This window comes from Typopeltis vanoorti, chromosome 23 (assembly GCF_054136105.1).
Source record: "Typopeltis vanoorti isolate ZY-2024b chromosome 23, IOZ_Tvanoo_1.0, whole genome shotgun sequence".
Taxonomy (NCBI): domain Eukaryota; kingdom Metazoa; phylum Arthropoda; class Arachnida; order Uropygi; family Thelyphonidae; genus Typopeltis; species Typopeltis vanoorti.
In genome coordinates this window covers 75,291,139-75,314,909 of record NC_143571.1, presented here as the reverse complement: position 1 = coordinate 75,314,909, position 23,771 = coordinate 75,291,139, and the positions used below count along the sequence as shown (strand labels likewise).

The window sequence follows — 23,771 nt, the reverse complement described above, 5'->3', positions numbered from 1 at the left end:
TGCAACAGCTCAATAAATTCATTTTCATTCTTCTCATGAGATTCTACTGCTACCCAATCAATATTTGGATAATTAAAGTCTCCCATTATGATTACTCTTTTCCCTCTCATCTTTTCTATTTGGTGATGCATTTCTTCGTCACTAGCAACCGATCCACCAGATCTGTAACAATACCCCACTATGTAATTGATTTTGTTAAATTCCACCTAACAACAGATGACTTCAACCTCACTGTCACATGAATTACTGTTAGTAATAATATACTACAATCATTGGTCTCAACTCTAAGTGGTATCAAGTCATCCGATATCATTAGCAACACACCCCTCCTCTCTTATCCTTTCGAAAAATGCTGTCCCCTTTACACTCGATACCAGTTAATATGTCTGATTCTGATAGCCATGTCTCACTAATTTCTACAATCTGAGGTCCCAACATGTTGACCAAGGCAACAAACTGTACTCCTTTATTTCTGATGCTTCATAGTTTATGTACAAACAAAATAATCTATGTCTGTTGTCTGCGGTCTGGATGACATAGTTGGACAATTTGCAGATCTCTGTTGTTTCTATATTGCCTTATACATGTAGACATCTTTGCACATGTTTGATGGGTCTGAACTGGATGAACACAAAGTCGAGATTTGAAGGGAGATATTCAGTTGTTTGGTGATGATGCAAAGTTCGTAACATAATAGTTAAGGTAGAGTGCTTGCAGATGATTTAAATAGGATGACAGTATGGGCAAAACATAAATCATTGTAATTTAATGTGGAGAAGTGTAAAGTTATGTATTTTGATGTACAACGATTACAAGTTGTATCCAGGAAATTGATGAAACCAGGTTGGAGGTAAGTAGTAGATAGAGAGTTGAAGTTTAAAGGAAATATTACTAAAGTAATCAGGGTAGCTCTCACAATTACTTGGTTATTGAAGAACACAGTAAGAGCATAGATAAGGGAGTTATCATTCTTCTTTATAAAGCCTTTGACCACATCTGGATTACTGTGCTCAGGTTTCTTGGTTTTCTTGGGGATGAGAAAGTTGTGAAAAGGATCTAAAGGTAAATGACGAAGCATAAATAATAAATTACACATTGACCACAGTAATTAACTTTAATGAAATGAAAGTACAGATATTTCGTAAGTACCAGATATTAACTGCCCACACTGGACAATCCAGGTCATTTATCAAGAATTTGACACATTTTCTTGAAAAAATCAAGAATATTCAAATAAAGGATTTGTTAGTCAGTTTTGACGTTGTTTCCCTCTTTATCAACATTCCGTTATCTGACTGTTAATTTACTGTATATGATGATTACCTTCCTGATATTGCAAAGATTTTTGAATTTGTTATACAATCAGGATATTTCAGCAGAAAAGACAAGATCTATAGACAAGTTAGAGGCTACCCATGGCAATACCTTTGTCTCCACCTTTGGCAAACTATTTTTTAAACCATCTGGAGGATACCTTGTTCTCATCCATTCATCCCCAACCCTCTCGTTGGTTTTGTTATGTTGATGATGTCTTTGCTATTTGGCCTCATCCAGAAGATGAACTTAACACTTTCCTACAACAGATCAATAGCCTTCACCCACTCATTCAGTTCACCATGGAAAAAGAAAAGGCTGGTAGTTTATCATTCTTGGACATCCGTCTTACGTGCTCAGCCTCCAGTAATTTATCAACCATTGTTTATCAAAAACCTACCTTTACTGGCAGATACATTCATCAAAAGTCTGCTTATCACACTTCTCAAAAAATTGGGATTATCAAGTGTCCTTAATTAATAGGGTACATGATGTGTGCTCCTATCCTTCAAGCTTATAACAAGAACTTCTCACTATCAAAACTTTCTTAATCAGATCCAGCAGATAATTGATTCCTGTGTTCCACCAACTCAGGATTCTTCAACAAACCACAGGGTTATAATCCCTTATATTTCTGGCATCTCAGAACTGATTGGTAGAATTTTGAAGAAGTATCATCTCATTCCCAAATATTTTCCAATCAACAAAATATCTCATCTGTTGCCATCTAGGAAAGACAAACTGGCACCTCTATTATTAGCTGGCATTTACCAGATACCGTGTGAATGTAATCTAACGTACTTTGGACAAAGAGGCCATTCTGTAGAAAAAAGAATTAATTAACATCAGTATTATATCAATTACATGAAATGTCAAAAGTCTGGTCTGGCACAACATAGTATAGTTCGCCCACTGTTTGTAGGTCTCTGCTTGGTGTCTTGCCAAGAATAGTCGATTCATGCTGAAGGGGAGAAAGAAACGAAGGATGTATGAATTGGTCGCCAACATGTGAAATCACGTGCTTTATAGGTAAAATTTTTCAACTGTTATACAAGCAACATAGTTAACTACAATAATCATAAAAGAGAAGTTAATTTTCTGACTTGTAATAATAAACAACTCATTCCACAATACGGACTAATTACCCTATTATCGGAATGGATTCTCCTTTTTCTAACATGCACAGAAGTTATCGAAAGATCTCTAATCGGTGGGTGAACTATACTGACACTAAACACAATATCCAGTGGGATAAATCTTGTTGTCTCCATAGATGCAGGTTTAAATATCAACACATCTTTTCAAAGAAAGTTGCGAACCCCTTTTACATCAGCCAAATCTGAATTTTAATAATATTATATATTAATATTAATTTCTAGCATGCGGCAACAGTTTTTAATTGGTAAAGTACCGACTGCTTTTTTCTGCACACTGATGATGTAATGTTATTTTCAGTACGAAATATTTATACTTTCATTAAAGTTAATTACTGTGGTTATTGTCGTGTAATTTATTATTTATAGTCATGCCACAGGTACCTTTAAAGAAAAGTGATGAAGAGGGCGAGTGGTTTGCAGGTTACAAAAGTTGGTTGATAGGCTAAAAAAAGCAGGGATATGGTAGAAACATTAAAGTTACTTAAAGGATTTTATAGAATTTTTAATATAAATGAAATATTTCAGCACTTGGCTAGAGAGGGCAAGACCAGAGGTCAACCCTAGAAATTAGTTAAAATTATGGTAAACAAGGGTGTGAGGACTAGATTTTTCACTTTGAGAGTGGTGAAAAAATGGAATGGGTTGTCTCAGTCAGTTGTGAGTGCTTTGTCTGTTAATGGTTTCAAGGAGAGATAAGATATTGTGTTGATAGTTTGGGTGTCCCATGATGAGTCTTAGTACTCATGGAGGTGCCCATGCAGTAATTGATGATGATAATTATTATTAATGTGAACTCTGAACAATAACTGGCAAACTCTACAGGTTAAAAGACATCGTTCCCAGATGACAAAAAAAACAGTAATGTATGACACTATGCCAAAATATACTAAGATACACTATAACAAGATATGTGCACAAGCATTTTGTGCACACACTATAAATTAAATAGATTACAGTACAAATTGATAAAACTGATCTTTTGAGAACAAAGAGTCAGTACCAGATTTATATACACTGCAGTGTCAGAACACGAAATACTAACAGCAAAACACTTATGTCACTATGGAGCTATGCAAAAATATTATTTCAGTGCCAACTACAGGACAGCCAGAAATACATACCATATAACAAGACCTCAGACAACTAATTATGTCACACATAAATATAATAATCACTATGGAAAGGCCACTCGAAGCTTCTACATCCCAGATATGCTAAATAAATTTGAATACAGTACTGTATATATACCATATATACAGTATATAGTACTGTATTTATAAGCCTTTAGGCTTATAAATACAGTACTGTGAACAAGAAATATGCACCCCACACACTTTACAAACTTAATGAAACACTATTATTTTTACGGCTATTATAGTTTGTTTTTGTTTAGTAGCCAATGTATTTAAAATGTCCCTTATTTTAAATACATTGGCTTTTTACTCAAGTATTTTTAGAACATTATAAGTGTATTTTAAAGGTATATGCAGAATAATTGAGGAAGAAATTTTGCACATACCTTGTTTAGATGTTAGGTTGTCTTCATTCTCCATACTTTTGCTGTTAGGCTGTTAAAAGGGGAGGGAATGTGGGGGAATGTTTGATGCAAGGCAGGAAGATTAATTTGAAAATCCTGTTTTTTTTTTTTTTCACATTTCACATCATCTGTAAACAACTGAACCTTGCAATGCACTGACAATGTCGTTGATATAAAGGTTAAATAGTACAGGTCACAGTACTGAGCTCTGTGAGATCCCACTTGTAACTTTTTGCCTCCTTAATATTGCCCCACCATACACACCTCTCTGATACCTATCAGATAGCAAATCCTGAATTCAGTTGACTAATCTGACATCTAAACCAATCTGATTTAAATATCAGCTTATCATGTGGCGCCATGTCAAATACTTTTACAAAAGAAAAAAAAAAAAGAAAGCCAGAATATTCCTTTCTCTCATCATCTGCTCTTGTCACATTATTATTATTATTCAGGCCTCCAAGGAGTCAAAAGACTCATCGAGGGGTAGTCCCCCCCCCTGAGAAACACAAAGTCTATCATACCACTCTTTAAACTCACTGACCGTTCTTGCTCCCACCACTCCATCAGGCAATGCATTCCACGGCTCAACCACCCTCCACACAAAGAAACCACTCCTTACCCTCTTGCTCACAGTTTCCTTTCTTAACTTCCAGGGATGGCCTCTTGTCATCACTCCTTCCCACTGTTCAACCAAGCGAAAGAACTCCCCAGTGTCAACCTTGTAACCACCTCTCAACAGTTTAAAAGTCTCAATCATATCACCTCTCCTTCTTCTATCCACCAAACTCTGCAGTCCACATTCTCTCAGCCGATCCTCATAACTATCCTTGTACAGTCCTGAAACCATCTTTGATCCGTCTTTGTATCCTTTCCACAGTTAATTTATCCCCTTCAAATCCTGGGGACCAAATCTGAGAACAATAGTCCAAGTGTGGTCTGATCAGAGACTTATACAACGGAATGATAACCCTCTTATCTCTGCAGGTCAGTGTCCTTCTCATAATAGCGGCAATCCTCTGTGTTACCTTCACCACCTTTGCAATATGTCCCCTAAACTTCAGGTTTCTATCAATCATCAACCCCAGATCTCTTGTCTCCCCTACTTCCTCCAGTATAACTCCTCCCATAGAGTATGCAGCATCCCATCGATGTTTCCCAAACCTCAAGACCTTACATTTTGCTGCATTAAACTGACATCCCCTATTCATTTGCCCATCTATCTAGCTTATTTAAATCCTCTTGCAGGGCTACCACATCTGCACTATTACTAATAATCCTTCCCAGCTTCGCCTCATCCGCAAACAACTGAATATCCCCCTGCAATCCACTGGCTATGTCATTGATATAAAGGTTAAACAATATAGGTCCTAGTACTGAGCTCTGTGGGACCCCACTTGTAACCCTCTGCCTCCTGGAAGCTGCTCCACCATACACAACTCTCTGATACCTATCAGACAGCCAATCCTGAATCCAGTTGACCAATCTGACATCCAGACCCATGTGCTGCAACTTAAATATCAGCTTTTCATGTGGCACCCTGTCAAATGCCTTCGCCAAGTCTAAGAAAATTGCAGTATATGCCTTTCCCTCATCTAATGTTTTTGTAACTTTATTATAAAAGGCTAGCATATTGCTAAAACAAGAGCGTCCTTTCACAAATCCATGTTGATTCTCACAGATAACATTAACCTCATCTGCCCAATGCTGTATACGGTCCCTCACTACTTTCTCCAAGATCTTAACAAGTACTGATGACACACAGACTGGCCTATAATTAGACACTTCCAGTCTGTTACCACCCTTATGCAATGGCACTATCTTACCTTCCTTCCATTCCCTGGGCACCTTTGCCAAAGCCAGACTTTCATTGAAAAGCCACGTTAAAGGCACTGTCAATTCCCTAGCACATTCTCTCAAAACTCGTGGTGAAATACCATCCAGTCCCACAGCTTTACTGACATCCAGAGTACTCAGTATCTGAAACACACTCTCCTCCTGTACCTCCAGACCTCGAACCAGTCCTATCCCTAGCATTAAAACTGACTCCTCTAGGATGAAATACTCTAATAAAGTGTTCATTGAACAATTCCATTATGTCCTCTGCATCAGTCACTCTATTCCCATTTTTATCCCACAATATCATTCTTCCACAGTCATTTCTCCTCCTACTGGCCACATAGCTAAAAAATTCCCTGGGATTTTCTTTGGATCTTAGGGCCAATCTCCTCTCATATTCCAGTTTCGCTTTCCTTACCACACTAGTCACTCTTCTGGCCTGTGTCTTATATTCCTCATGCATCTCTTCACCTGTCTCCTTATATCTCTTCCTGCAATTCCTGTTTAATATTGTTTGTCATCCACTTTACTCCAAATTGCGTCCTCTTCTTCACTCGTGGTATAGTACTTACCATTGCTGATAACAAATATTCTTTCACAATTTCCCACGCACTAGTGATATACCGGCCTTCCAATTCCTCCCTCCATGAAACTTCCCGAAGTTGACGTCTAAGACTATTATAATCACCTGCCTTATAATTCCACATAAGTTCCCATCTCTTTGATACTCCTGCATGTCTATTCGTTTTCCAAGTCAACACCATATGGTCACTCTCTCCAACTGGTGGGAGAGACGTCAACTCAGTTATTATCAACTCTTCTGATGCTATAACCAAATCTAAAACTTTTGAACCTCTTGTTCCCTCTGTTACATGTTGCCTAAGACATTTGTCCCTCAAGAATTCTAGAAATTCCATTCCCCTATTGCTACATGCATCTTCCTCTCTCCAATTTATACTGCTGAAGTTAAAATCTCCCATAACAATTATTCTTCTTGCACTTGCCAAACTTAGCTGTCTAAACATCTCCTGCTCCCCATCCTCTGTGCTCCTGGGTCTGTTAGCAACACCCCACTAAATATCCTGTCTTGCCTACCTCTACCTCACGCCATACGCTCTCAAAATCATTTGTCTCACTTCCTTCCAAATCTCCACTCTTAGAGGACATAGGTCATCACTTATCATAAGCAGTACCCCACCACCACGCTTTCCCCTCCTATCCTGACGAAAAATGCTATACCCAGCGACTTCTATTCCTGTTGTTATATCCCCCTTCTGTCAACCATGTCTCAGTGATCGCAATAATTTTTGGCCAGGGTGATGCTATCTGTGCCACCAATTCCTCTCCCTTATTCCGGATACTCCTGGCATTAGTATAAAGCATATAAATGCCATTGTTTCTATACCCAGCATTATCCCTTCTAGACTCCACTGGGCTCAGTGTTACCTGACATTGTCTCCCTTCTCCCAAGTATCCATTCCAACAAGAGGCCATCCCTGCTATCATCCTCCCTGGGACACACTGACTCGTTCAGAACAGCAATCTCTCCAGATGCCTACGTTCTTCCTCATTCAAATGTAAACGGTCTCTCGCATACAATTCCTCTCTTTCCTCAAACGCACTCCAAGCATCCACGTATACCAGTCCTCTCTTGTCACACATTCTCGCTATTATGCCATTCAATATCACCGCTCTTCTGCTCAGCTCATCATTATCATACCTAGGCAACACGCACACTATTTTTCCTCTCTCTGTCTTCTTCCGTACAGTCTCAAGCAAAAATCTCATATCTCTCGCTGCCCGACTTACATTACCACTCAAGTCATTCGTTCCTACCATCACAATCATCTCATCCACCCTTTCACTTCTCTTAATTGCCATAGCCACCCTTTCTATTGTTCCTCTTGGATTATAAAAGGTAATCATATTACTAAAGCAAGAGCACCCTCCCCCTCAATAAATCCATGTTGAATCTCACAGATAACGCTACCCTCATCTGAGCAGTGCTGTAATGGTCCTGTTATATCACCGTTTTTTATGTGATTTTATTTTATGTTTATATCTTTATCCTTATTTACTTCTTATTTTTCTCCTGTTCTAACTATGCTCAAGATTCTAACTTTAATTCGAGCTTCAGTACTAGTTGTAGAAACATAGTGGTGGCAATTTGTCCCATCAACACAGCAGAATAAAACAACCTTGTAGTGAGTTTTTTGGTGCTCCAAAGTTTTAATAGTAACACTTTTAGTGCCCTTGGAATCTATAGTTTTGTTTTCAGGGCATATCAAAAGCATTGGAACCTCGTCAATGTTTCCTATTTGCGCAAGTTCAAAATTTTCTCCTTTCCTTGCGTTAATGATGAATCAATGAAATTCAATCATTTTTCTTCATATTCAGCTGGCATCTTTTGTGATATTTTTGTTTTAGTCCGCATACATAGCTGGTTTCTCTTCATGAATCTTGAACACCATGGTGTTGATGCAGTAAAGTTGGCGGTCCCTCTGTTCGTGGCTATCGCTTTCGCTTGATGAATAATCGTTTTTGTAGACACTGAAAGTCACGCTTTTCTGTGGTCTAAAATCCAAGCATTCAGTCCTGCCTCAAGTTCTGGCTATTTTGCAGTTCCACTTTGTAGGTTATGTTTACTGTGAGTTGCTTTTTTTTTTTTAGATCCTCTTCCTGATTCTGCCAAGTTCTTATCATTTTCTCAGTTGAGGGTGGTCCAAAATGCCTCTCTGCAGTCCTGTCTTCATGTTCTTTAGCATACGCAATCACACGTAGCTTGTATGCAATATTATAACAATGCCAACGTTTTTCAGCCATAATTTGCCAAGAAATTTAGGGAAAATTTAACGGCAGAAATTTATCAGCATTCACAACTGCAACAACGATTGGAAAGTTTAAACGAACAGGACTCAGTTGTGATCGTCGATGACAGTGCATGCGCATCCACTAAACTCTATGTCAGCATTTCTCAAAGTGTGGTACGCGTAACCCCGGGGGTACGTGAAAACCATATGTTGCCGGTGTGCAACATATAGTTTTGTTTGAATGAACATGTTAAAATGAAGAAATATATAGTGAATGTGTTTCAGATATTATGTAAGGAATTCGGTTGAAGAGAATTAGCATTTCAACTCAACTCTCAGCTTGTCTTTGTCATTTAGTAGCATGATCTTTTGTTAATACTGCACCAATCATATGAATGCAGATGTCTGAAGTTTGAGAAACACTGCTCTACATAACTGGAATGCTCTCACACATTGCAAGGAAGCAATAAAGAAATCGTGTAACTCGGAAAAGAGAAAATTTCCAAAAATAAAAATAATAAAAAACTGAGTATTGGCATATAAGACGCACCCTGTTTTTCAGACCGATTTTCAAAGAAAAAAAGTGCATCTTATACACCGGCAAATACTGTATATCGCATTCATTAAATGTTGCTTGCAGTCGTGGTTTTTAACTATGCTATTCTACTCCACTCAGGTTCTGATTAAAAAATGAGTGGTGCTTTGAATTCAATCTCAGGCCAAAATTCAGGGAAAATTGCAAAGCACATTTATTGAGATCATTAGATTACATATATATATATACACTCTGCTAAGTTAATGTCATTCTAAGTTATGGAGCTATTTAAGACAACTAAATTATAACTCAACTAAATCCTATTATGATCTCTTTCTACAAGATCAAACATTACCTTAATACAATATATTGATCTAAAATTTCATCTGCACAGTTATATTACTAAGTTTGGTCAATCTCCTCGCAACAACATACTTGACACAATTCATCTATTCTAACATCCTCTAAAGAAATGTTCAATGGAGTTATGCCACAGCTACCTATAATAATCACTTAAGAGTTCTACACTAAAATGTCCTTGCATACTAATTCACAATCTTTCTTTTTTTTCAAACAGAAGAGGAAAACAAAAATCTGTACATTACCAACTTGTAGATTGCTCAACAGATCCGATACTTAATCCTTAAAACAGCTTGGACTGCTTGATCCTTCTCCCTCAAATTGGGACTAAACATTTTAGCTTGGCTTTAACCCACGTTGTCACTCATGGCGGTCATCCATTCTGGCTATCTCGAAAGGCTGTCGTTGTGCCCGTGCTTGACTCGCTCCGTCGCCACTTGTCTTCATCTGCATCGCCGTCCCGATGGTTGTACTCAGCTATCCCTCTCCGGGAGAAAGCGACCTGATATCCAAGAGAAAAAAGCCTTGAGATAGGGGTGCAGACCCCTTTTATCTTACATGTTTGGCACTCTCCTCACTATGTGACGATTGGCGCTCAGTACCGATTCTCTTGCACGCGAAACCTTCTTTTAAGCATCTTCCGGGAAATATGAATGCATGCTGCTGCTCATGCATATTCAACTGCTGTAGGCCAAACATTTATCTGAAGATTCACCAGTGAACTTTGATCTTTTGCTTTTACATTGTGATAAACATTTCACATAGACCATCTTTTTATTTGTTACACTTCACAAAAGATCCCATTACTTAAATATATAAAAAAATTTTTGTAACGTCACATTAAAGGCATTCAATTATAGCCCCTTTTATAATCTGCTTTTACATTGTGCTTTACTTAAGCACAAGTATCTCTCTGTTGATTTGTTATACTTGTTAAATCTTGAATGAATTATTTTCACAATGAAAACCCTTCATTCAAGATCTAACAGTCTCTCACTAATTTCTCCAACATCTTAACAACTATTGATGAAATACAAACTGGTCTATAATTTGACACTTCCAGTCTGCTATCACCTTTATGCAATGGATGGCACTATCTTTACCCTCCTTCCACTACTTTGGTAGCTTTCCCATGGCCAGACTTTCATTGAAAAGCCAAGTCAATGGAGCTGTCAGTTTTTTAGCATATTCTCTCAAAACTGTGGCAAAGTTCCATCCAGTCCCACTGCTTTATTCACACCCAGAATACTCCGTATTTGAAACACACTCTCCTATTGCACTTCTAAACCTCAAACCTTCCCTCTCCCTCTAGTATTAAAACCTACTTCTCCAGGATGAAATACTCCACTATGTCCTTTGCATCAGTCACTCTGTTCCTGGTTTTATCCAACAATGTTATTCTCCCACAATCATTTCTTCTCCTACTGGTCACATAGTTAAAAATTCCTGAGGATTTGTTTAGATCTTAGGACCAATCTCTTCTCATATTCCTGAGTCTTATATCCTTCATGCATCTGCTCTCCACCTCTCTCCTTATATATCATCCATAACCTCTTTTTTACTTTCAGTTCCTGTTTGATATTGTTTGTCATACTTTACACCAAACTGTGTCCTCTTCTTCACTTGTGGAATACAGCTTACTACTGCTGCTAACAATTATGCCTCCACAATTTCTCAGGTACTAATGATATCTCTCCCTTCCAATTCCTCCCTCCATGAAGCTTCCCCAAGTTGATATCTAAGACTATTATAATCACCCACTTTATAATTCCATATACATTCTCTTCTCTTTGATACTCCTGCATGTATATTCATCTTCCGAGTCACAACCGTATGGTCACCCTCTCCAACTGGGGGTAGAGATGCCATCTGAATTATAATCAACTCTACTGATGTTATGACCAAATCCAAAACTCTTGAACCTCATGTTTCTTCTACTACATGTTGCTTAAGATATTTATCCCTCAAGAATTCTAGAAATTCCATTCCCATATTACTACATGCACTTTCCTCTTCCCAATTTATACTGCCATAGTTAAAATCTCCCATAACAATCATTCTTCTTGCACTTGCCAAGCTCAACTGCCTAAACATCTCCTGCTCCTCACTCTCTGTGCTCCTTGGCTTGTAGCAGCACCCCACTAAATATCTTTTCTTTCCCACCTCTACCTCACACCATATGCTTTCAAAACCATTAGTGTCATTGCCCTCCAAATCCTCCACACTGCATTTTCCCTTCCTATCCTGTCAAAAAATGCTGTACCCTGCTACTTCCTGTTATTATATCATCTTCCATCAACCACATCTCAGAGATCCCAAGCATCTTTGGACAGGCTGATGCTATCAGTGCCACCACTTCATCTCCTTTATTTCGGATACTCCTTGCATTAGTATAAAGAATAAAATTGCCACTGTTTCTATACCCATCATTATCCCCTTCAGATTCCACTGGACTTGGCATTACCTGATGTATTCTCCTCTCTCCTAAGCACTCACACAAGAGACCACCCTTGCTACCATCCACCCTGATAGTTCTAGTTTCCTTGTATTGATACACCAACCCATTTAGAGAACAGCAACCTCTCCAGATATCTACATCCTTCCTCATTCAAATGCAAGCAGTGTCTCGCATACAGTTCCTTTCTGTCCTCAAATGCCCTCCAAGCATCCACATATTCCAAGCCTCTCTCTTTTGACGCATTCTTGGTATTCATTATTAATGCTCTTCTCTCAGCTCTCATCATTATCATACCTGGGCAACACACACAAACACTATCTTCCCTCTCTGAGTTTTTTTTGTACAACCTCAAGCATGAATCTTAGATCTCTTGCCACCTGATTCACACTGTCTTTCAAGTTATTCGAGTCCACCATCACAATCATCTCATCCACCCTTTCACCGTGCCTAATTTCCATAGCCACACTTTCTATTGTTCTTCCAGCAACCACTCCTCATTCATCTTATCTTTCACACACACCATGGATCATGGACTGGCAAGGATCATGGATGCTTGTCAGTCATCCTCCCAAATAAGACCATCTCCAAAAACCTCATAATGATTCATACTTTCCACACTCCCCCACTTTTATTTTTTCTTTTATATTTTGCTCATTATCCTCACCCTCTACCACACTACTTATCTCTCTCTAGGTCGATAATCTCTTGCCTCTGATGCAATGCTGCTAATCTCCAACTCACAAAGTTCTTCCCATTTACTACATTTTCCACATATATGCACTCCCCCCCATCTCTCACCTGCCACATATCCGACTGCCTGGATGCATATGTACCACAAGCACCACATACCACAAAATCCCATAATATGCTATGCAAAATGTAGTCCTTAAATGGGAAAGGACTTGGTGATACATCATTAGTAATTTGAGCTGCGGCTGCTGCCATCATTCAAATAGTGCAAAGTACTAGAAACTACTATAACTATACTAAACACTCTACTATAAGCTATACTTATGCAATACCATAAGTATAAACTCTATTATACTACAACCAGGAGCGCACCAAGGGTATTTGCTGCCTGGGTGCAAACTTTTGTTGGCTGCATTGTATAATCCAAATTAGATATTAGCAACATAAAATAAATATTTCATATATGTTTTTGCAGCCCTATCAATGTTGCTGCCTGGGTGCGGTGCACTCTTTGCACCCTCCGGTTGGCGCGGCCCTGACTACAACTATACTAAATAATGAAAACTTATCTTTTTCTTCTCCACTAGCTCTGAACCCTTCCAACTCTGACCTCGCCCTCTCGGTAAGAATAAACCAAAAATAAACGCAATATAAACAGCAACTGAACTCCAATAGCAATACTACTGAAGGGCACTAGAATCACTGAAAATTTGTAGCACAATTTGCTACAAAAGCCACACTATATACTGATTAAAAACACTTTTTTTTTTTTTTTTTTTGGTCCAGCTCAAATCTACTGGCATGTTCTTTTGCAACTCCAGCACCTTCCCAAGATTAGACACTTCATTCATTATCACATCCTCTGATAACATCTAAGATTCGTGTGCCCTCTAGTACATATTACCTAAGATAATTGTCCCACAAGAAATTCATTCTCCTTATACACTGATATACTGTCTCTTCATTCCATTCAATATTGCCATAATTAAATCACCCACACTGATTACCCTCCTCTTGCTCACTAAGCCTGTGTGCCTATATATTTGTCTACTCCCTCCACATTACCTTGTCTATTGCAGCATCTTACTAAATATTTCATCCTATCAACCTCCACCTCACACAATACTGCTTCAAAACCACTGCAACTATTTTCTCCCCTTGTATCTTCATCCCTGCTATCATCATTTATCTATATTCTTATCCTTATGAACATCATATCCTTTCAAATCGTTTCCTTTCACAATATCATTCTCAATTAAGTTAGGTTTCACTTATTTCAACTATATTTGGGTGAATAAACTCAGTCAATGCAGTGGTTTCATCTCTTATTCATGATTCCCCTGTCAGTCGTAAATATGCATAGCAATTCGGTACTTGGTCTATAAACAGTTCCACCCATGCTACCATGTCTCCCTAGACTCAACTACTTCATGTGCATTCCAGACGATTCCTATATTGACAATTCTCATATATGTATTAATTACTGCTTCCAGCATCCATTCTCTTTGTTCTGTGTGTCTCCTTAACCACCCTGACTCCCTTGTTTCCCTATCTAGCCTGCATTCTTGTTCTTATCTCTTGCACTATTCTCATTTCCATTCACAACCACTTTGGTCTCATTTGTTCCGTTTTCCTGTTTGTTCACATCACCTCCGACTTACTCTGATTTCTGGTTCACATTACTCTTCACAGTCTCTGCAGTTGATTCACACCAAATCCATTTAAATGCAATCCATCAATATAGTTGCATTTGCCCCTTGAATGCATTCCACACAAGTGCACCCTTTTCTACTCACATGCCCTGCTAGTATAGTGTTCATGATTTTTTTTACTAACTCTACATCATACCTGGGCAGAACACCAACTACCCTTTCTACCACATTGTCATTCACTCTCATCAATAATATCCTGATATCCATTCTACAATCTCCCTGTACCCACCAAATCATTCATTCTTGCTACCACTGCTAATTTCCTTATACGTTTACTTCTCATTACCCAAGCATCTCTCACTCTATTCATCTTTCATTCTGGAAAACAAACTTTGTGCACTCATCCACCACAATGCTAATGATGGAATCTTGCAGAGTCACTATTAAAGACAAAATAATGGGAAATTATTATTATTACCACCCCAAGACCTCATGGAGTCAAAGACTCATCTGGGAGGTCCTTTTATCGCACACACAGCTCATCATATTTTAAACACATTAAAACTCTTTGCAGACACCACATTCTCAGGCAAGGTATTCCAATCATTCACAACTCTGCATGAAAAAAACCTGCCTCTCACTCCCCTGCTCACACCCTCTTTATACAGTTTCCAGGGATGATCTCTGGTTCTCCCCTGATCTCCCACTATTCTCTGTAAAACTTCTCCAGCATTGATCCTATAACAACCCCTTACCAACTTGTAGGTCTCTATCATATCTCCTCTCTTCCTCCTGTCCACCAGACTCTGCAAATTACATCTTCTCAATCTTTCCTCATACTCGACATTCCAGAGGTCAGAAACTACCTTAGTCAGTCTTTGGAACCTTTCCAACATCTCCTCATCCTTCTGAAAACCCGGTGACCAAATCTGGGCACAATAGTCCATGTGTGGCTTAATCAAAGCCTTATACCACGGAACAAGAATCTCCCTACTCCCACGTCAGTGTCCTCCACATCATTCCCAGAAGCCTTCGTGTCGTCTTCACAATTTTGGCTGTGTCCCCTAAATTTTAGATCCTTATCCACTATCACCCCCAGATCTCTTATTTTCTCTACCTCCAACAATATATTCTCACTGAGCATAAATTCTGCATCCCATCTTTGTTTTCAAATTTTAAAACCTTACATTTTGCAACATTGACCTTGCATCTCCATTTCCGTGCCCAATCACTCAATCTATTCAAGTCTTCCTGTAAGGCCACAACATCTTCACTGCACTTCATGGTTTGTCCCGACTTTGCATCATCTGCAAACAACTGAATATCTCCATCCAAATCTTCACCTATATCATTAATATACAAGTTAAACAGCAATGGACCTAAAACAGACCCCTGAGGCACTCCACTAGTGACTTTCCTTTTCCTGGATATCGCTCCCCCATACACAACTTGTTGATACCCATGAGATAGCCAGTCTCCAGTCCAATGCACCAATCTAATATCCAACCCCATCTACTCTAGTTTGACTGTCAACCTGTCATGAGGTACTCTATCAAAAGCCTTTGCGAAATCCAAGTATATTACTGTGTATCCTTTTCCTCTGTCCAAGGAAGCAGTCACTTTATTGTAATAAGTAAGTAGATTACTAAAACATGACCTCCCTTTAGCAAATCCATTCTGTCCATCAAAGATAATACCATTGTTATCAACCCAACTCTGGATCCTAGTTCTCACAAGCTTCTCCAACAACTTAACCACAACACCTGACACACAGATAGGCCTATAGTTTTATGCTTGAGTTCGATCACCTCCTTTATAAATTGGCACAATCTTGCCCTCCTTCGACTCCTTAAGAACTTGACCGAGTGCAAGACTCATATTAAAAAAATATGGCAAGGCAGGTGTCAACTCCCTGGCACATTCTTTCAGAATACGTGGTGATATATTATTAAGTCTCACAGCCTTATTAACATCTAGTTTTACTCAACTTCCCATACACCTCTTGCTCACCTACAGTCATTCTCTCTTCCCATCATCATCAACTGCACTCAATCCCTCCATAAAGTCGCATTCACAAGATTGAAATTCTTCATGGAATTGGTTATTTCCACTTCTCTTATGCTGCCTCCACAATGCCCTTTTTCTCTGTATTGCATGCTTAATCTCTTTATTCATCCATCTCACACTCACCTTATTTAACCTTCTCACCCTTGGAATACATTTAAACATTACATCTACTGAACAATTTTTGAAAATCCCCCAAGCTGCATTGATCTCTTTTCCAGCTAACTCTTCATTCCATTAAATGCTATGATAGTGAAAGGAATGTAATAATTACTTTTCAAGTATTTATATAGTTGGTGGTAAATTTGAAGGAGAGATGACACAGAAATTGAGATACTTGATATTATAAATGATGTAATACAAGAGAAGAAAATTGTTAATATATGGATGCAGAGATCACATGCTGCACTTAATAGTACATAAATATGTGTCTGAATTAGGTAAATTGTATATGATTACTGTATTTTGAATGAGTTGCTAAGATTAGGAATAAACCCTTTTGCTTGTAAATTTTCAAGGGTTATACCCTTGAAAACTAGTTCTGGAAAACAAACTTTTTTGCTTATTTTCCAATTCTCATAAAGGAGGTTCATCTTATAAAAATGGAGAATTATATGCTGATTATAGTCTTACTAGTATTAAAGACAAACTAATGGAAAATTATTGTTATTATTATATATTTTTTAATTTTATTTATTTTTATGTGTTTCTACAAAAGGTTATTAATAAACCTATAGTGCATGCATACACACACACACACACACACACACACACACACACACACACACACACACACACACACACACACACACACACACACACACAACATTGATAAAAAATTGGGAAAAAATAAATTCTTAGCCTACCCGCAGTACACTCTTTTATATATGGATGAATTTACTTTTTCCCCATTTTTTATCAATGTTGTGTGTGTGTGTGTGTGTGTGTGTGTGTATATATAGCACATGTATGTATGTATACACACACAGAACATTGATAAAAAAATGGGGAAAAAATAAATTCTTAGCCTACCCACAGTACACTCTCCAACCAACATTAGTAACCACTCAGCCAACCAGGCTGGAAAATTAGGATTTATAAAAAAAATTAAATGTTGTAAATCCTAAAAAATTAGGATTTGTCCAGAACATTTTTGTTAAGGATTGTATATTGAGCAAACCATAACACAGTTTTGACAGATTTGTTTATTTTTTATATAGAGTTTAACATTTATGTCAAATGGCTGTGATTGAAATTTAATTTGATTTCAGTAAAGCTTTTGAAAGTGTTCTACATATAAGCATACTCATTAAAATGCACTACATAGGTATTTTATAATTAGTGAAATGTATTAGAAAACTGTTTAAGAGGTTGTGTTTGTTGTGAAGAATTCTGGGAGTCATTCAAGTGGGTGAAAGCCAAGTAATACCTCATGGTTCAGTTTTAGGACTCTGGAATATTTAATATTCTAAGAAAGAGAGAAAGGAGGGGAGAGCACTGGAAGAAGTTGCTCCTGCCAATATATAATTGAAAGGAATTGAAAATATTAGGGCCTGACTGCAAATGAGTCATTGCATTGTTTAAACTGGACATTCTTAGACAACAGATGCCCCCATGGCAGGAAGACCATCCACAGTGATCACACCCAAAACCATCGATGCAGTGCATGCCTTGATGATAGGAAATTACTAGCCAAAAAAAATTGTAAAGACTGGGGATATCCAGGGAATGAGTTGTGGTCATTAACACAATATCTGGACATGCAGAAGCTATCAGCAAAGTGGATCCCCATATGTTTGAATGCCGACCAAGAGAGAGAGAGAGAGAATGTGTGCTGTCATCTCAATGGATTTGGGGTCATTTTGAAAAATCAGGTACAAATTTTTTGGCTTCTATCATGACTGCTGATGAAACATGGCTTCATCACTATGACTCAGAGACCAAACAACAGTCAGTGGAGTGGAGACATGAAGGTTCTCCATGACCAAAGAAGTTCTGAACCCAAAAGTCAGCAGGGAAGGTTCTTGCCATTGTCTTTTGGGATATGGATGGTGTAATCCTTACCAATTACCTCAAAAAAAGGTGATGCTGTTACAGAAGAAGTTTATTCAACAGCTCTGAAGGAAAAACGGCATGGGAAACTGAGCAGAGGAGTGTTTTTTGCAGGACAATTCACCTGCTCATACTGCTCATAAAACCCGACAGACAATACACAACATGGGCTTTCACTGTCTCCAACCCTATTTGCCAGACCTCACCCCATCTGACTATTTCTATTCCCAAATTTAAAGAAACACTTGAAAGGAACAAAATTTTCCACATATGATGAAGTCATATCTGCAGCTGAAGACTGGTTTGTGCCACAAGGGAAAGACTTTTTTTCTCAGAGGATTGCAAGTGATGCAGTAGCGTTGTAACAAGTGTATAACACTTTGTGCAGAATATGTAGAATACGGTATAAGCTACATGATTCTACCTCAATTCCTTCATGGTGATTGTCACAACTTTTCAGTACACCCTCATGAGTGTGTGTGTACTTTTCTATCTGTTTTCAAAGAGAAATTACCCATTCTTTGTTTTCCTTGTGCCATTTGTCCTATTTTAACCAGATTGAGAGCTTGACTGAAATCTGTATGTTCTTCAGTTCTGACTTTGCTCAAATATCTGAGTTTAAGAAATTCTATTTCCTTGCATTCTATGTCATTATCATCAGACAGAGTGTTTGTTGTAAACAAATGAAGATCTTACATGGAAGCCATTTCAGATTTGATTCTCATTATGAAGTCTTGTGAAGCAATATTTAACTATGGTGTTTATTATTTATTTTTATTATTTAGCATTCATTTCTTGGGGCTGTTTAAAGTCTATCAATTCATTTCTGTATGTGGAGTTTCATCCAAAACCTGTATTGTAAATGCTTGACAACATTCACTATTTTAAATGCAACTTTATCACTTCATTGCCCCTCTCTTTATCTTTCTAATAATGACAATTGCCTTTGTAAGTGTCAAAATATTATAGTTATTAAATGTTATTTAAGAAACAATTCAACATCCATTATGCAGTCTGCCAATAAAACTGCTGTCTCTTTTATTATTGTTATTATCCTAAGACCCTGGAGTCACAGACTCATCTAGGAGGTCTCTTTTGTCATACACACAGCTCATCATACCAGACATTAAACACGTTCAAGTTCTCTGCAGATGCCATACTCTCAGGCAATGCATTCCAATCATTCACAACTCTCCATGCAAAATCATGTTTCTCACTCCCTGCTCATACTCTCCTTATAAAGTTTCCAGGGATGACCTCTTGTTCTTCTACCATTTTATAAAAAACTTCTTTCAACATTAATCCAACCCCCCCCCCCCCTTTACTAACTTGTGGATCTCTATCATATCACCCCTCTTCCTCCTATCCACTAGAGTCTGCAAATTGCATCATCTCAATCACCTCTGCTTCACCAACATCTCTTCATCCATTTGAAAACCAGGTGACCAAATCTGTGCACAGTAATCCATATGTGGCCTAATCAGAGCCTTATACAATGGAACAAGATTCTCCTTACTTCTACAAGTCAGTATCCTCTGCATCATTCCAAGAATTCAATGTGTTGTCCTCAGTTATCAACCAGATCATTATCCACCATTATCCCAAGATCTATTTCCTCTACCTCCAACAATATATCCCACCAAGAGTGAATTCTATATTCTATCTTTGCTTTCCAAATTTTAAAACCTTACATTTTGCAACATTGAACCGGCATCTCCAATCTTGTGCCTATTCACACAGTCTATTCAAGTCCTCTTGTAAGGCCACAACATCTACTCTACTCCTCATAGTTCGTTCCTAACTTTGCATCATCTGCAGATAAGTGAATATCCCCATTCAAATCTTCCCCAACTGAATCTTCCCCACTGCTATTGAACTTGTATTTAACATACAAGTTAAATAGCATTGGCCCTAAAACAGATCCCTGAGGCACACCACTAGTCACTTTTCTCTTCTGGAATATTGCTCCCCATACACAACTGGTTGATACTATCAGACTGTCTAATATCTAATATCCAACCCCATATATTTTTAGCTTGACTATCAACTTGTGATGTGGTAATCTATTAAAAGCCTTTGCAAAGTCCAAGTATGTTACTGTGTACCCATCTCTTGCATCCAATGCTGCTGTCATCTTATTGTAATAGGTAAGTAGATTACTAAAACATGACCTCCCTTTAGCAAATCTGTGCTGCCCATCAAAGATAATGCCACTGTTGTCAACCCAATTCTGGATTCTGATTCTCACCAGTCTGGCCAACACTTTAACCACAACACCTGACGTACAGATTGGTGTATAATTTGATGCTTGACTTCTGTCATCTCCTTTATGAAGTAGTACAATCTTGCCTTCCTTCCACTCCTTTGGAATTTGACCCAATGTAAGACTCATATTAAACAAAAATGTCAAGGCAGATGCCATCTACCTGGCACATTCCTTTAAAATACGTGGTGATCTTTTATTCCAGTTTCCTCTATGCTCTGAAACAGCTTCTTCCTTATCCAGTGTTTTTCAAGGACTGCAACATCCAGCTATTCAAAAAGAAAGACCACTAGGTTTCGTAAGCTCATCATCATTTTGTCTGCAGTATTGATATTTAAAACAATAGTATATTTCATTTAAGTATGAAGCATTGTAAGTGCATTTAGACTTATAAGATTGTGTCTTAACTCTATATGCATGTGTATATAAAATATTTTAAAAATATCTTGTTTTGAGGCTTTGTGTGAAGACTCTGACTGGAAAAACCATTACCTTAGAAGTTGAACTTTGTGATACTATTGAAAATGTTAAAGTAAAAATTCAAGACATTCCCCCAGATTAGCATCATTTGATCTTTGCAGACAAGCAACTGGTCATACTCTTTCTGATTATACTGATGGTCATACTCTGACAATGTTCAGAGGGAATCCATATTGCTTCTTGTTCTGAGGCCAAGATGAAGCATGTAAATATTTGTAAAGACTCTTTATGAATCAACATCCATCCTTGGAAATTGAACCTAGTGATACCATTGAAAATGTTAAAGTTAAGATTCAGGATAAAGAAAATATTCCACTTTATCAACAGTGCTTGATTTTTGCTGGCAAGACTAAAAGATGGTCATACTCTTTCAGATTATAATATCCAGAAAGAATCAACATTGCATCTTGTTTCGAGGTTTTGGGGAAAATCTGGAAATCTTTGTGAAGACTGATGCAAAACAATCTTTCTTCAGCTACTAGGAATGTTTGCAATCTCAAATATGATCTTTATCATGATGACTACTATCTTTTATACTCTTTAAAAAATGATTTTTTTAATAAATGTATCTGAATGAAAAGCTCTTCATGGCACAATTGGAAGGATTGGTGACTGAAAATGCCTGGGTTTGAATCCCATCAAGGATTAAAGAATTTTTTTAGGTTTTTGCAGTGGAAGCTGAAATATCTGCTCTCAGATGAAAGTGGTAGGGTTTCCCCTTTAGAAAACAGCCCATTTTTAAAACAGATAGTCTCCAAAGGACACACCACATTTCATTGATAAAACACAGTTGTCCTGGTAGTGATCTAACCAACTAACACATCTAAATTTACATTTTAAAATTTAGACATTTAAATTTGATTTTAGATAAGCTTAATTTATTTACAACTGATACATCTTAAATGATAATTAGAGGGCATGATAAGATTTATTATAAGGTTTAATGGAATAAAAACAACATGAATAAATAATTAAACACACATTTAATTAATCCTATATTTTATCTCAGTCACTGAGACATCATAAGGGAAACATTATTAAAATCATAAAAGCACACACAAATCAGTAAGCGGAAAAGATTAGGTTGAAAGCCTGGTCTTTTTCTTTTCCACTTATTGTTTTCTGTAGCCAACAGCACTCATTGAGGGGTACCCTCTGTGGTTCTAGTAGTAAGACTTGGGCTGGCAGAGTAAGAGTAAGCTCTGGGCTGGCAGACCATGCCTTAGATACCCACCATAAAATTCGTTGGAAGAAAACAAAAATAATCCATCGCAGCAAGTTTAAATACGAAAGATTATTCACAGAATCTTCAGCAGCTCTAAAAAAACGTTCCTGACCTCAACAAATTTGGGTGCATGAAACTGCCCCAAATTTGGGAGACTTTCATTATGAGAACTTCAGCCCAACTGCCAAGACTACCAAATTAGCCCGCAAGAGGGCACCATTAGGACTTTAGGAACAAAATTAGTTTCTTACTTTCTTCCTCATTTGCTTTGTTAGTTCCTTAGTGCACATACCATATCTTTATCCTGAAGATGGCAATGTGACATTGCCGAAATATAGAAGTGATTCGTTAAAGTTATCTTTAATTAATATACTTTATATGCATTGTTAATTCCGTAAATTAATTACCCTCTGTGGGTGCTGTTGGCTAGCCTGTTGGGTGGGAGGAGGCCTACAAATTAAAGGGTTCCCAGATCTTTATTATTCTGTGGAAGTTTAATACAACCATATTTATTAAGATTAGGTTGTTTTTTTTTTAAATCTGTACTAAAATTATAATCTCTGCACTGCATTCAAACCTCATCCGAAGCTGGTTACCCTCATCTGCTCTCCCAAGGATCCTCTACCTCCTCTCTCTGATCCAGGTGTTTACAGGGTTATGTGTAGCTTATCATATTGTGGTCATATCGGGAGATCTGCAAACATCTGTCTAGAAGAACAATAAATACTTCTGTTGCCATAAGTATGGTCAGTCAGGTCTAGCTGACTATGCCTTAGATACCTTGAACAGAATCAAAACTAACCAAATCTTAATAAGTGTGGTTGTATTAACTTCCCAGTATTAGTCTCCCACCTAACAACTAATGTATAGGACTTGAGGCTTTCATTCTGATCTTTTCTGTGTATTGTTTTGTGCAATTCTGTGTTTTCGCAATTTTAATATTGTTTCTCTGGCCACATCCCAGTGACTGAGATGAAGTATAGAATTGATTAAATGTGTGTTTAATTACTTATTTTTGTTGTTTTTATTCCATTAAATCTTATAATGAATTCTAATAAGGCTGAATAGTTGGTATGGTAAGATTTTCTACTTATAATATTAATAATTTGTTTTTGATTTATTATATTTTGTGGATTATAAGTGACAATTTTTTTTTTTTTTTTTTTTCAGTGGAACTGTTGGCAATTGGTAAACTGAAGAATTTAATAATGGAGTTATCAAACATTGTAAAAGGTAAGTCTTCAATCTTTTAGCTATGGGTGTTTGTGCCATTTAATACACAGCCACTTCTTGGCTTATGTGAAGGTACCATTCTGCAAACCTTTACATACCTGA

The 23,771-nt window shown here is 37.6% G+C and overlaps 1 protein-coding gene and 1 pseudogene across 1 annotated transcript in view; both read left to right on the top strand.

Annotated features, from left to right (window-relative positions):
* Positions 1–23,771, top strand: part of LOC150093997 (uncharacterized) — a 61,262-nt gene that overhangs the window by 22,776 nt on the left and 14,715 nt on the right. Inside the window, exon 2 of the mRNA XM_090412933.1 lies at positions 23,607–23,669. Coding sequence (XP_090269059.1) covers positions 23,607–23,669 — 63 coding nt within the window. The remainder of the gene's footprint in view (positions 1–23,606; positions 23,670–23,771) is intronic.
* On the top strand, positions 789–21,665 carry LOC150093998 (polyubiquitin-like; annotated as a pseudogene).